Here is a 14,105-nt window from a genome sequence, read left to right on the forward strand (position 1 = left end):
ATGAAGCCTGCCATTAATCATTTGTAAACATTTTTATGTAAACGGTAAAGATAAGTGTTATTTCGCAATGGCAAGGTCGTCATGCAGAATCTCATTTCTGCATAGGGGTGGCGTCAGGGAGATTGGTTTGGGCAAGATGATCAGTACTATCCTTTTGAAAGGCTTCAGGGAAAATAAAAAGAGAGGTTGATTGTAACATCTTTGTTTTAGGTCAATGGGCAAAGGAACATTGTGGTCTTACATGAATTTTTATGTTTTGACAGTTGTCGTTCTTTGCGTTCAATGATACCTAGCTGCAGACTAATATTAAAGACTAGTTCCTATTCTGTCGGTATCGATAGTCTAAGAGTTTAACCACGCGGTATGGTTAAAAGATTCTGCATCTCATAATTGAGGTAAGCATTCCTGTCCCCCTCCTTTTTTTTCTTTACCTTTATTTTACTAGGCAAGTCAGTTAAGAACAAATTCTTATTTTCAATGACAGCCTAGGAACAGTGGGTTAACTGCCTGTTCAGGGGCAGAATGACAGATTTGTACCTTGTCAGCTCAGGGGTTTGAACTTGCAACCTTCTGGTTACTAGTCCAACGCTCTAACCACTAGGCTACCCTGCTGCTACCCTCCTAATGGATGAAACACATGGTCTGGTGATAATTTCTCAAAGTTGGGTTTTATTCAGAATGGCAGAAAAGGGCTGTCCCAGGATGTCTGACCCTAACTGGGCTCAGGGGCGGTCCAGGATGTCTGACCCTAACTGGGCTCAGGGGCGGTCCACTGATTTAGTTCAAATCCAATTCCCTTTTTGAGTTTTCCTTCATTAAACAGTCCAAAATCACATTGTAAAATTGTGTAAACAGTATCATACTCACTCATTCATCTTATACAACAATTAGATGTAAACTTTATATCGGTGGCTATTATATAAACAGCGTTATGGTTATGTGGCCACACAGTCTCCCATGAGCTTCCCAAGTTGTGACAAACGGACCAGTTCGTAGCTGGATTCTTCACCGATCTTTTACACTTTCTCCGGAACATTAAATTTGTTCGTACCATTAGAGGAATCTGCATATGTCGACTCAATCGGAAATGACTTAAATGTGACTGGTGCTATAATGCGGATTATCAACGCTACGGATTGAATTGAGCCCTCGTTTCTGAGCTTTTCTCAGGACATGTCCTTCTAAATTCCAGGAAATGTTGCGTAACTATGGATGTCTTGAGGACAAGCATCAGTTTGATTATTTTAAGATGAAACAATACCAAAACAATGGCAGAGGTCTAGACTACCATCTGTGTTTCATTTTAGTGTTTGTTTGAAGATATTATCGCAAGAGATAAAATTCACTTTATTTGTATACAGATTTATTTGGGGTGGTGGGAAAATGTTGGGGAAAATATAGAATCTCTTTTTCTCGTTCAAACATGTGTGTTGACGTAGAAAGTAATGTTTGCTGTCTCATGGTGGATAAGTGTTTGTGGGGATTGGCCTCAGGCCACTTGTGCATGGGGAGAGACTGAGTAAGATAATTGAAATCTGGTAAGCAGTCAACCTCAGACATGTTTGGATCCGTGGTCAATACTAATGTGATCGGGCATTCATAATATTTCGAACAGTGGTTATATTTTTCCTCTCCTAGTCCACTAATACAGATGTAGGATCTTAATTTGAGCAAGTTTGCTACAGCAGGACAATAATCCAGTTTGCAGCAACAGAAAATGTGAATTATTATGTGGATTATAATTAATGGTCAATCTTTGTAGGGAAGATACATTTTACGTTAGGGCAATTAGAAATGTACAACTTTAGAAGCCTTTTTAATCCTTGAATAAACTACACTTTTGTATATCCTGCAGTACAGGAAAAATATTTTCAGGAAAAGAGTGATCAAAATAAGATCCTATATCTGCAAGACATGAGTACTCACCATCATAGCAAAACCTGAACACCACCATTCTCAGATATTACCCCTTAGCAATGTTGTTCAGATTTGTTTTAGAAAGAGACAGAGGATCTTAGGATACATCATACTTCTAGTTGTCTGTAAAAGTGAACCACGAATAAATAGCAGACATGAAATAATATAATATTCTCAATCTGTGTGATATTGCTTCAAACAGTGGTTCCCCACTTGGTGTTCCCCTGTGACTCAGTGATTAAACAAAGCCAGTGCCTCTTTTAACATCAAAACAGGCTTGACCACAACTGTTAGGAAGTGCTATTTCTTATGCAGGTGACCAGCTTACTGCTATTGCATTGTTATAACTGAGACAACACATAGCAACGTATTTTCACAGTAAAGCATGTGGGGCCCCCTACAGGATAGCTCCCACACACACACACAATAACTGCTAGGCCAGCGCACACACCAAATCTCCTTTGTTAGCTGAACATTGTGTGACGGCGGGATTCTAGAGTGACGGACGGCCCAGCTGAGCCAATGCAAGAAGACTACCCCCAGCCTGAACCAATCCGAAGAACCGATCTTCTAGAATCAACCTACTTTCTGTTCTGTATAAATTGTGTGTGTTGCGGTTAACTCGCTCTCTTTTCCTGCTGGTCTGATGGGCTAACGGAAGGGCCGTATTTACGAGTACCAGATATCTTCACTCTGAATAAACTGTCGCTTGTCGTACAATTTTACCACCTTGTCTGAATCGATCCTTGACCGGCTCGCCCTTCTACATATCCTATTATCAACAGAACCCATGGTCCAGTGGCGTGCAAACCACTATCTTGAAAACACTGCTCGAAACGCTATCATAACATTCACAAAGAATCCTACATGTTCACAAAAATATAATCAGAAAACGTGATACAGTGTATTGCGTAGGCCAGGAAATGAGTGTCTGATGGCTCTGTTTTTGTCTGCAGAATTGTATTGTTCCTTCTCCTGTTTGGGAATTCTCCAATTACTTCTGGGAAATTCTCAATTGTCATTCTCAGGAAGATGTCATTTTCCCTTTTTAGATGAGGCTTTGGTGACTTCATATTTCATTTGGAAGTGTGGATGGGGGGCAAGGTTGATTACTGCACTTTTATAAATAGTGGACTTCATTCTGTACTTCTCCTCGCGGGGATCCTGTCACCAGTGGGTTTTGACACAACTTTCACATGATTACAGTAGTAATGGAAAGGGCCTAATTAACATGAATACTGTTGTCCATATATCGTAAGTAAGAAAGAAAACAGTTTGTTAGAAACTGATAAAATTAGTACATGCTACTGTAGAAAACTTTTGTTCATGTTCAGGTCACATGGTCCAGAAAAAACGAATGGATCTTGGAATGAGCATCGACCTCTTTTGTTCACAAGGTCATGATTAACAAAATGAGAGCCGCACACACTAGGAGCTCAGATGCAAAAATGTAATACCAACGTTTCGACAGCCAAGTATTACATTTTTGCATCTGAGCTCCTAGAGTGTGCGGCTCTCTTTTATTTTCAAGTTTCTACTCCGCTAGCCAGCACCTCGTCTTAATAGGTGTGCGTTTCTTTTTCTTCTACATGATTAACAATATAACACATAGCTTCAGTCACCAGACAAAGGGAATTTGGCGCACGGTGGCACACTCATGGGTTTCAAATGACAGCATACGAATGATGTTTACGTATGTATGCGTCATAGGAAACCATCATGGTTGTGCAGCATGCAGCGTTGCTGTATCTGAAAACAGCCATCTCTATAAATCAACAACATCCTATAAACAAATAGGCTTACGTACGGAAGAATGTAGATGAATGAAAGCGAGCCACACAAATATTTAGGTGACAAGTTTTATTACATCTTGTTTTGTAACTAAAATGTTGAGGGTTACCTCTTGTTAGTACTGCATACAGCTTGAAACAGCTGAACATTTTGTTCTGTGATGCTCACCCAGTAGCACTGGGAAGTCAACACAATCATTCACAATAGTTTTCAGTCATTCAACCCCAGTCAAAATCATTCCGATAGTTCAGTAAACGAGCATCACAGCTCTGAATCTTTAGAGATAATTTTCATATATAACTGTCATAGAAAATCTGCAGTCAGGCTATGCCATAATAAATAACACGTTTAATAAAATAAAAAAAACTTAAATACAGCTTTATCTTTACTATGCTAAATAACATCAGCATATCATACAATGTATCACAAAGTGATGCTCTCTGCATCCCATCCTTTTAACATAAAAGATATTCAAGATGTCCAATTGCACTTTCTTCTGTGCAGAAATTCAGTCTGAATGCTTGTGCAATGTCCCAAAAACCCTGTCCCAGTGTGTGAAGTACGGAGCATAGTTGGACTTGAACTTCAGATGGTGCAGGTCGTGGTGCGGAGCTCCACCGTAGAGCCCAAAGGGCACCAGTCTATGCGTGGACCAGGGCAGGTCATAGCCAGAGTGGTCCTCCACAGAAAGCCAGATATTCAGAACATAGAAGAGCATCTCTGTCAGGGGGTGGCAGCCCAGCAGCAGAGGGTTGACCCCAGCGAAGAATCCCAGAGACAGGGTTTCCCAGGCCCCAGAGTACTCAGTGGTCAGGGCGAAGGTGGATGTGTGCTTGTGGTGCACCTTGTGGAACGCCCGGTAGAGCCAGGGCACCTTATGGTGCAACAGATGCCAGATGAAGTATTGGAAGTCGAACAGCAGGAGGCAGGCGACCACGTCCCAGATGAGACGCAGCGTTCCGGGGGCCTCGGGCATCAAGGTGGCTGGTCTCCAGAACCAGTGCAGCACAGTGAGAGGGAAGAGGAACACTACATGGTTGTAGAGGGAGTGAGCCAGGCAGCTCCACATCATGGTCCAGGAGACGTGGCTCTTCTGCTGGATCTTAAAGGTCCTGATCCAGGCCAGTCTGGGGGAGAGGAGGTCCAGCACCACGAAGGGCAGGCAGAAGGTGAGGTAGACGCTGAGGGAGAAAAGCACAGGGAAGAAAGGTGATCTGAGCCACACATGATGTCCCAGGATGAAGTCCCATAGGCTCTGTAGAAGCATTGTGTTCAGTCTTGTTGTGTGTGAGCTTGACAGGCGTGTTTAAACAACCTCCTGCAAAGCTCTCTCCTTTTATGAGTTCTCTGTGGAAAGTATCCGCCCACAGATGTCCTTATATAGACTTACTAAACTTCCGGGGGACTTCTCAGAGTGTCTTCAGAATGTATTCATACCCCTTGACTTATACCACACTTAGCTAAGTTATCTGATTCAGAGTATGATTGTTCTGTGTGCCTGTATTGAAAATGTCTATACAATCATTAAATAAATACATTCAGATATTAGTGTTATTCTAAGCTAAGGGAAATCAAAGTTTCCCTGTATTGCATAATGTTATCAAAGAGAAGAGGAGGACAAGGAGGAGGGGTGGGTTGAACATTTTTATTTTGCCAGGAGCAAACAACATGGTGAGAGCTGATGGAGGTCTGACCCACTGACAGTCAGAGAGACTTCACCACTGTTACAACAGAGCTGTGACCCTCTGATGACTCAACCTGTGAAGCAGAATTCCTGTGAGAGCTGAGAACTTGGCATAGTGACAATGCAAACAGCAGATGGTGCTGTTGATTGCTATCCGTTTCTGCTATCTAATTGTCCTTCTATTCACATTCCAATGTGTGATGAAATGAACTTTCCATTCATCAGTTCTAGGGATGTGTTCCTGAACAGTATTATGTCAGTGCCAGAGATCAAACAGAAAAGGAAACCTGTCATTCCTGATGTTGAGTGGTCGACTGCCTTGGTATTTAGAGTGAATAGCTGGATAATAGACCATGACTCATATAGGCTCTGTCAAACCGTACTCCTGATAAACATCTGTTAACAAAACCCCAGCAATTACAGTATTTTCTATGCACAATGAGGATGTCAATAGCACTTTCTGTAAACTGGATGTGGCAACTAACTAGGGGTTAGTTCGGATTAAAGTTCATCCTCATCTCCACTTTAAATTCAATCCATCTATCCTATGAATCACAGGGAGAGAGTGGGAGTGAGGCAAGTGGTGACTCTCCCTTTCTGAGATAAGATAAGGTAAGTTAAGTTCCACTTGTCTTTACTGGTTCTTTGGTGTCAGCTACAAATAGAGATCCTTCCATTCCCGGAAAATCCAAGGTGTACTTTCCAAGATTACCCCACACACAATGGTTACATTCCGAAATCTCAATTCTGATCATATCTGTGGCAGTGCTGACTGGATCTACTGGTTTACTTTGCCCCCCTGTCACACAATCTGCAAAGGTGAGATAAGGGAGGTAAAGGCAAAGAAAAGGCCATGGTGGTGAAGTAAATACAATATAGCAAGTAAATAAAATTCAATAAATAAAAAATAAACACTGGAATGATAGATTTGCAGTGGAAGAATGTGCAAAGTAGAGATAGAAACAATGGAGCTAAAATAAATAAACAAATGAATACACTAGGGGGAGAGGTAGTTGTTTGGGCTAAATTATAGATGGGCTATGTGTAACGCCGTTCTTCGTTTGTTGAAAGAGAGTCGGGCCGAAATGCAGCGTGGTGGTTAATCATGTCTTTAATGAAGAAAAAACGGAACGATACATGAAATAACTAATAAATACAAAAACAACAAACGGAACGTGAAACCTATTACAGCCTATCTGGTGAACACTACACAGAGACAGGAACAATCACCCACGAAATACATAGAGAAACCCCGGCTACCTAAATACAGTTCCCAATCAGAGACAACGAGAATCACCTGACTCTGATTGAGAACCGCCTCTGGCAGCCAAGCCTATACAACACCCCTACTCAGCCGCAATCCCAAATACTACAAACCCCAATACGAAAATACAATAAACCCATGTCACACCCTGGCCTGAACAAATAATTAAAGAAAACACAAAATATTAAGACCAAGGCGTGACACTATGTACAGGTGCAGTAATCTGTGAGATGCTCTGACAGCTGGTGCTTAAAGCTAGTGAGGGGGATACGTGTTTCCAGTTTCAGAGATTTGTGCAGTTTGTTCCAGTCATTGGCAGCAAAGAACTGGAAGGCGAGGCAGCCAAAGTAAGAATTGGTTTTGGGGGTGACCAGAGAGATATACCTGCTGGAGCGCGTGCTACAGGTGGGTGCTGCTATGGTGACCAGCGAGGTGAGATAAGGGGGGACTTTTTGGGGGGTGCAGTGCTGTTGACCGGGGTAGGGGTAGCCAGGTGGAAAGCATGGCCAGCCGTAGAAAAATGCTAATTGAAATGTTCAATTATAGTGGATTTATCGGTAGTGATAGTGTTTCCTATCCTCAGTGCAGTGGGCAGCTAGGAGGAGGTGTTATTACAGTGTCCCAAAACTTTTTTGAGTTTGTGTTGCAGGAAACAAATTTCTGCTTGAAAAAGCTTGATCGTGTTACACAGATGTTGATCTATACACAGCAAATTGGTCAGACAACGCTTCTACAGAGCCTATGGGACTTGATACTGGAATATCATACGTGACTCAGATCACATTCTCAGATTGACGTAGTCACCTACCTCCTTCGACTTTCGATACTTAATTTGACATCTGCTGCACCACAAGGTGCCCTGGCTGTACAGGACAGATTCACAGAGTTCATGTAACACCTGAATCAACACTAGAAATGTTACACTGAAAAATCAACACATTTCCCATTGCTGCAGGATTATTTTCCTGCTGTAGAAAACTGCCTCAAATTAAGATACTCCATCTATGCTACTTAGTTAACAGGGAACAATCAGAAATGTAAATATTTTGGCATTGTTCTCCTTTTAAGGTATATTTCTTGAAGAAATAAAATACATTACATTACAGAAAGGGTAGTGAATACATGTAGGGTAGTAGGCTATGGCTCCGGTGACAGTGACATTGTAGTAGTGCTGATGATAAAATACTCAGAAAAAGGGAAAGAATAGAGTAGCCAAATGTTTTATTTGCGTGTGAAAACCTATTGGGAAATAGGCATATAGCCAACTGGCTGATTCATTTCCCTACTATATACACTAGAACACCTACTCATTCAAGGGTTTTTCTTTATTTTTACTATTTCCTACATTGTAGAATAATAGTAAAGACATCAAAACAATGAAATAACACATATGGAATCATGTAGTCACCAAAAAATGTGTCTGCAGCAGAGGTAACTCTGGGTCTTCCATTCTTGTGGCGGTCCTCATGAGAGACAGTTTCATAATAGTGCTTGATGGTTTTTGCGACTGCACTTGAACAAACTTTAAAGGTTCTTGAAATGTCCCGCATTGACTGACCTTCACGTCTTACAGAAATTATGGACTGTGGTTTCTCTTTCCTTATTTGTTCTTGCTATAATATGGATTTGGTATTTTACCAAATGGGGTTGTCTTCTGTATACCCCAATACCATGTCACAACACAACTGATTGGCTCAAACGCATTAAGGAAATAAATTCCACAAATTAACTTTTAGGAAGGCACACCTGTTAATTGAAATGCATTCCAGGTGACTACCTCGTAAAGCTGGTTGAGAGAATGCCAAGAGTGTGCAAAGCTGTCATCAAGGCAAAGGATGGCTATTTGAAGAATATCAAATATAAAATCTATTTTGATTTGTTTAACACTTTATTGGTTACTACATGATTCCATATGTGTTATTTCATCGTTTTGATGTCTTCACCCTTATTCTACAATGTAGAAAATAGTTACAATTAAAGAAAAAGCCTTGAATGAGTTGGTGTTCTAAAACTTTGGACCGGTAGTGTACATATTGTATGTAGCCCTAATGCAAGTTCCCTATGAACTCTTCAAAACCATGAATAAAATAAATATTGCCTCAGATTGAAAATTGAAAGTGAGAGATCAGGAATCTGTATCTTTAGCATTGTAGTTTCATAAGTAGAATGCTGCTGTGTTGTCTGCTCTATTTTGACTGGACACTGGCCACGGATGAAACCCAAACATCTTTTGCCCCTCTTGCTCCTAGTGCAGAGCGCCATCAAGTGGTTAAAACAAGTAATGATAAGGATGAATACCGATAGTTCGTAAACGCGACCCGGTAAATTGTTGGAGAAATCCATCAGTCAATCAAATGTATTGATAAAGCCCTTCTTACATAAGCTGGTGTCACAAAGTGCTGTACAGAAACCCAGCCTAAAACCCCAAACAGCAAGCAATGCAGGTGTAGAAGCCGGATGTATGGTATGCTTGAGATACTGTTAATATGATGGTGCATACACGTTATCTAAATTTCGATTCAGTTGTTGATAGTAGGCTACTGTTTTTTATTCACATAAAAAATACTTTGTTACATGATAAATAGCTATTTGGCAGAATAGAAACTCATGGCAGTCACGTATCAGTTTCGTTTTCGTCTCTGCAAAATATAGATAATATGCCAGGGAGTGGCTAGTTCAAGTTTCAAGATTCTGTGCCAATTATTTCTATATATACTACATTACTTCCAGGGGGCGCTGTTTTGAAGCCTCGATCTTGGCTTGTAAAAAATGTTTAGGAAGCTATATAAATGCATTTATTGTCTACATTCATTTTTTCCATAAATGTATTATATTACAGACACTTTAATGCATACTTTGAAATTATATTATGTGAGCTAACATATATATATATATATATATATATATATATATATATATATATATATATATATATATAATGTATATAATGTTAGCTCACATAATATAATTTCAAAGTATGCATTAAAGTGTCTGTAATATAAACATATTTAAATATTTTATATAAACTTTTTCCTTAAAGTACATTTTTTGAGATAACTAATGTACTGTTACCATTACAACAACAAAAATACTTCAAAACAGGTAATTTTGTCCTTGAAACATTGAATTGAAATACTGTAAAATTCCATTAATTTCTATGGAGGACTGTTCCTACCAGGGAGTGCCAATACGGCCAACCCAGTGGCTTCATAGCCTCTCAATGGTCAATCCATAGAAAAATCACAAAGCCAGGGTTTATATACATGATTGGTTTGCACTAGTCTCAGATTTGTAATACCTCAATACTGTGGTCATATATCTTATCTGCCATCGAAAATAAAACGTGGTAAGAATTTTACACCAATTGTAAAATCATTTAATTACACGCACATAATCTATCTCTCTGAACTACTTCATATCACAATAACAAACAATGCTGTTGTGTTGGAGAGGAGGATGATTATGACTGTTAACAACAATAACAATGTTGGGCTAGTAATAATATAATAACTTATAATAATTCATATTTTTTCTATTTCCTCACAGAGGTCAAAGCAGATATGGAAGTCAAGCTGAAAGCACTTGAACGTCACTTTACATGGGGGAATAAAAAAGGCTGACATTAAAAATAAAAGCGAAGGTGGAGGTCTGTATCCGTCACTTCTCCAGAGCCGTGGAGTTGAAGCCCTCTAACGACCCTGGCTGAGGCCTACGGGAACAACTACCAGCTGGAAGAGAAGATGAAGATATTCACTGTCCTTTTTGAGGACAAGTCCCTCAGTGACTCAGACAAGCAGCTCTGCTATGTCGGCTTTGGCATAGCAAGAAGAGAGACTGGGATGGCGCTGTGACATAGTTAAAAAACGCCTACCAGATTTGGATTGAGAGTTGGGACAGGAGGCAGGCTGGGAAGAGGCACCTCTCAGCGGATCACAGAGGTGGCAGGGATAACAAGAGAGTTGGCGAGCCCTCTGAGATTTTGTCGTTCCACAAACAGGAAAGGTAGTCTGAGGACACAGGCGACCTGACAGATTCTTTCGGCAAAGGAATGAAACTCAAATGATATGCCTAACTACAACACAATGCATGTCTTACATGGCTCACACTGCTGCATGCATTTGAGCATTTTAATGTTTTTAATGGTGAAGTGACAAGTAAAGTTCAAGTTGGGAGTACGCATCTCTGGCTGCACTCTTCGTTTTATTTTGTGCAAAAGTTGCAAAGAAAATTTGTGTTCAAATGTATTACTTTTGGGAAAAATATATGTTTCTATGTCTTAAGATGTCAGGTAGTGTCACAAAGTTCAAGTTCAGTTGTCTGAGTAAAATTGCACCATGTGGCTGCATGATACATCTTGCAATAAAACAACAACAATCGGTCTACAATCAAATGTAGACCGCATTATCTACCAAGAGAATTCTCTTAGATTATAATCACAGCCGTATATATCCCCCCCAAGCAGACACATTGATGGCTCTGAACGAACTTTATTTAACTCTTTGCAAACTGGAAACCATTTATCCGGAGGCTGCATTCATTGTAGCTGGGGATTTTAACAAAGCTAATCTGAAAACAAGACTCCCTAAATTTTATCAGCATATCGATTGCGCAACCAGGGGTGGTAAAACCTTGGATCATTATTACTCTAACTTCCGCGACGCATATAAGGCCCTGCCCCGCCCCCTTTCGGAAAAGCTGACCACGACTCCATTTTGTTGATCCCTGCCTACAGACAGAAACTTAAACAAGAGGCTCCCACGCTGAGGTCTGTCCAACGCTGGTCCGACCAAGCTGACTCCACACTCCAAGACTGCTTCCATCACGTGGACTGGGACATGTTTCGTATTGCGTCAGATAAAAATATTGACGAATACGCTGATTCGGTGTGCGAGTTCATTAGAACGTGCGTTGAAGATGTCGTTCCCATAGCAACGATAAAAACATTCCCTAATCAGAAACCGTGGATTGATGGCAGCATTCGCGTGAAACTGAAAGCGCAAACCGCTGCTTTTAATCAGGGCAAGGTGTCTGGTAACATGATCGAATATAAACAATGCAGCTATTCCCTCCGCAAGGCTATTAAACAAGCTAAGCGTCAGTACAGAGACAAAGTAGAATCTCAATTCAACGGCTCAGACACAAGAGGCATGTGGCAGGGTCTACAGTCAATCACGGACTACAAGAAGAAACCCAGCCCAGTCACGGACCAGGATCTCTTGCTCCCAGGCAGACTAAATAACTTTTTTGCCCGCTTTGAGGACAATACAGTGCCACTGACACGGCCTGCAACGAAAACATGTGGTCTCTCCTTCACTGCAGCTGAGGTGAGTAAGACATTTAAACGTGTTAACCCTCGCAAGGCTGCAGGCCCAGACAGCATCCCCAGCCGCGCCCTCAGAGCATGCGCAGACCAGCTGGCCGGTGTGTTTACGGACATATTCAATCAATCCCTATACCAGTCTGCTGTTCCCACATGCTTCAAGAGGGCCACCATTGTTCCTGTTCCCAAGAAAGCTAAGGTAACTGAGCTAAACGACTACCGCCCCGTAGCACTCACTTCCGTCATCATGAAGTGCTTTGAGAGACTAGTCAAGGACCATATCACCTCCACCCTACCTGACACCCTAGACCCACTCCAATTTGCTTACCGCCCAAATAGGTCCACAGACGACGCAATCTCCACCACACTGCACTGAGTGCTGTTCATCGACTACAGCTCGGCATTCAACACCATAGTACCCTCCAAGCTCGTCATCAAGCTCGAGACCCTGGGTCTCGACCCCGCCCTGTGCAACTGGGTACTGGACTTCCTGATGGGCCGCCCCCAGGTGGTGAGGGTAGGCAACAACATCTCCTCCCTGCTGATCCTCAACACGGGGGCCCCACAAGGGTGCGTTCTGAGCCCTCTCCTGTACTCCCTGTTCACCCACGACTGCGTGGCCACGCACGCCTCCAACTCAATCATCAAGTTTGCGGACGACACAACAGTGGTAGGCTTGATTACCAACAACGACGAGACGGCCTCCAGGGAGGAGGTGAGGGCCCTCGGAGTGTGGTGTCAGGAAAATAACCTCACACTCAACGTCAACAAAACTAAGGAGATGATTGTGGACTTCAAGAAACAGCAGAGGGAACACCCCCCTATCCACATCGATGGAACAGTAGTGGAGAGGGTAGCAAGTTTTAAGTTCCTCGGCATACACATCACAGACAAACTGAATTGGTCCACTCACACTGACAGCGTCGTGAAGAAGGCGCAGCAGCGCCTCTTCAACCTCAGGAGGCTGAAGAAATTCGGCTTGTCACCAAAAGCACTCACAAACTTCTACAGATGCACAATCGAGAGCATCCTGGCGGGCTGTATCACCGCCTGGTATGGCAACTGCTCCGCCCTCAACCGTAAGGCTCTCCAGAGGGTAGTGAGGTCTGCACAACGCATCACCGGGGGAAAACTACCTGCCCTCCAGGACACCTACACCACCCGATGTTACAGGAAGGCCATAAAGATCATCAAGGACATCAACCACCCGAGCCACTGCCTGTTCACCCCGCTATCATCCAGAAGGCGAGGTCAGTACAGGTGCATCAAAGCTGGGACCGAGAGACTGAAAAACAGCTTCTATCTCAAGGCCATCAGACTGTTAAACAGCCACCACTAACATTGAGTGGCTGCAGCCAACACACTGTCATTGACACTGACCCAACTCCAGCCACTTTAATAATGGGAATTGATGGGAAATGATGTAAATATATCACTAGCCACTTTAAACAATGCTACCTTATATAATGTTACTTACCCTACATTATTCATCTCATATGCATACGTATATACTGTACTCTATATCATCGATTGCATCCTTATGTAATACATGTATCACTAGCCACTTTAACTATGCCACTTTGTTTACTTTGTCTACATACTCATCTCATATGTATATACTGTACTCGATACCATCTACTGTATGCTGCCCTGTACCATCACTCATTCATATATCCTTATGTACATATTCTTTATCCCCTTACACTGTGTATAAGACAGTAGTTTTGGAATTGTTAGTTAAATTACTTGTTGGTTATCACTGCATTGTCGGAACTAGAAGCACAAGTATTTCGCTACACTCGCATTAACATCTGCTAACCATGTGTATGTGACAAATAAAATTTGATTTGATTTGATTTGAACTAGGCCTATAAAAAAACACTTGTAAGTGTTATTATAATTTCTAAAGTTGATTATTCGTCATGTAAATAAGCATTGTTCAGAAACAATGAGTGAGAGTCATTAGTGTTGAAAAAACAATTTGAATATTTACTCGCTGGAAAATTATATTTCTACAAGCGTCTCCTCTCTACCCTGTCAGGATTTGGCCAGGGTTGTTCCGGTTTTTGGTCACTAGATGCCCCCATTGTGCTTTTTTACCCTTTGTTTTCCCTTGATCCCCATTATTA

General features: G+C 41.7%; 1 protein-coding gene across 1 annotated transcript; it reads right to left on the reverse strand.

The window, feature by feature from the left end:
• Positions 1 to 3,758: 3,758 nt before the first annotated feature.
• On the reverse strand, positions 3,759 to 5,031 carry LOC118402657 (cholesterol 25-hydroxylase-like protein). The gene has a single exon (XM_035800831.2). It carries the CDS (start codon positions 4,973 to 4,975, stop codon positions 4,217 to 4,219), a length of 759 nt encoding a protein of 252 aa, XP_035656724.2. The 5' UTR covers positions 4,976 to 5,031; the 3' UTR covers positions 3,759 to 4,216.
• Between the last annotated feature and the right edge of the window lie 9,074 nt (positions 5,032 to 14,105).

The sequence above is a fragment of the Oncorhynchus keta genome, chromosome 24 (assembly GCF_023373465.1).
Source record: "Oncorhynchus keta strain PuntledgeMale-10-30-2019 chromosome 24, Oket_V2, whole genome shotgun sequence".
NCBI lineage: Eukaryota > Metazoa > Chordata > Actinopteri > Salmoniformes > Salmonidae > Oncorhynchus > Oncorhynchus keta.

What these genes read in the sequence shown, in the direction of transcription:
- LOC118402657 (XM_035800831.2), bottom strand. Translation starts at nt 4,975, where the DNA reads ATGCTTCTACAGAGCCTATGGGACTTCATCCTGGGACATCATGTGTGG.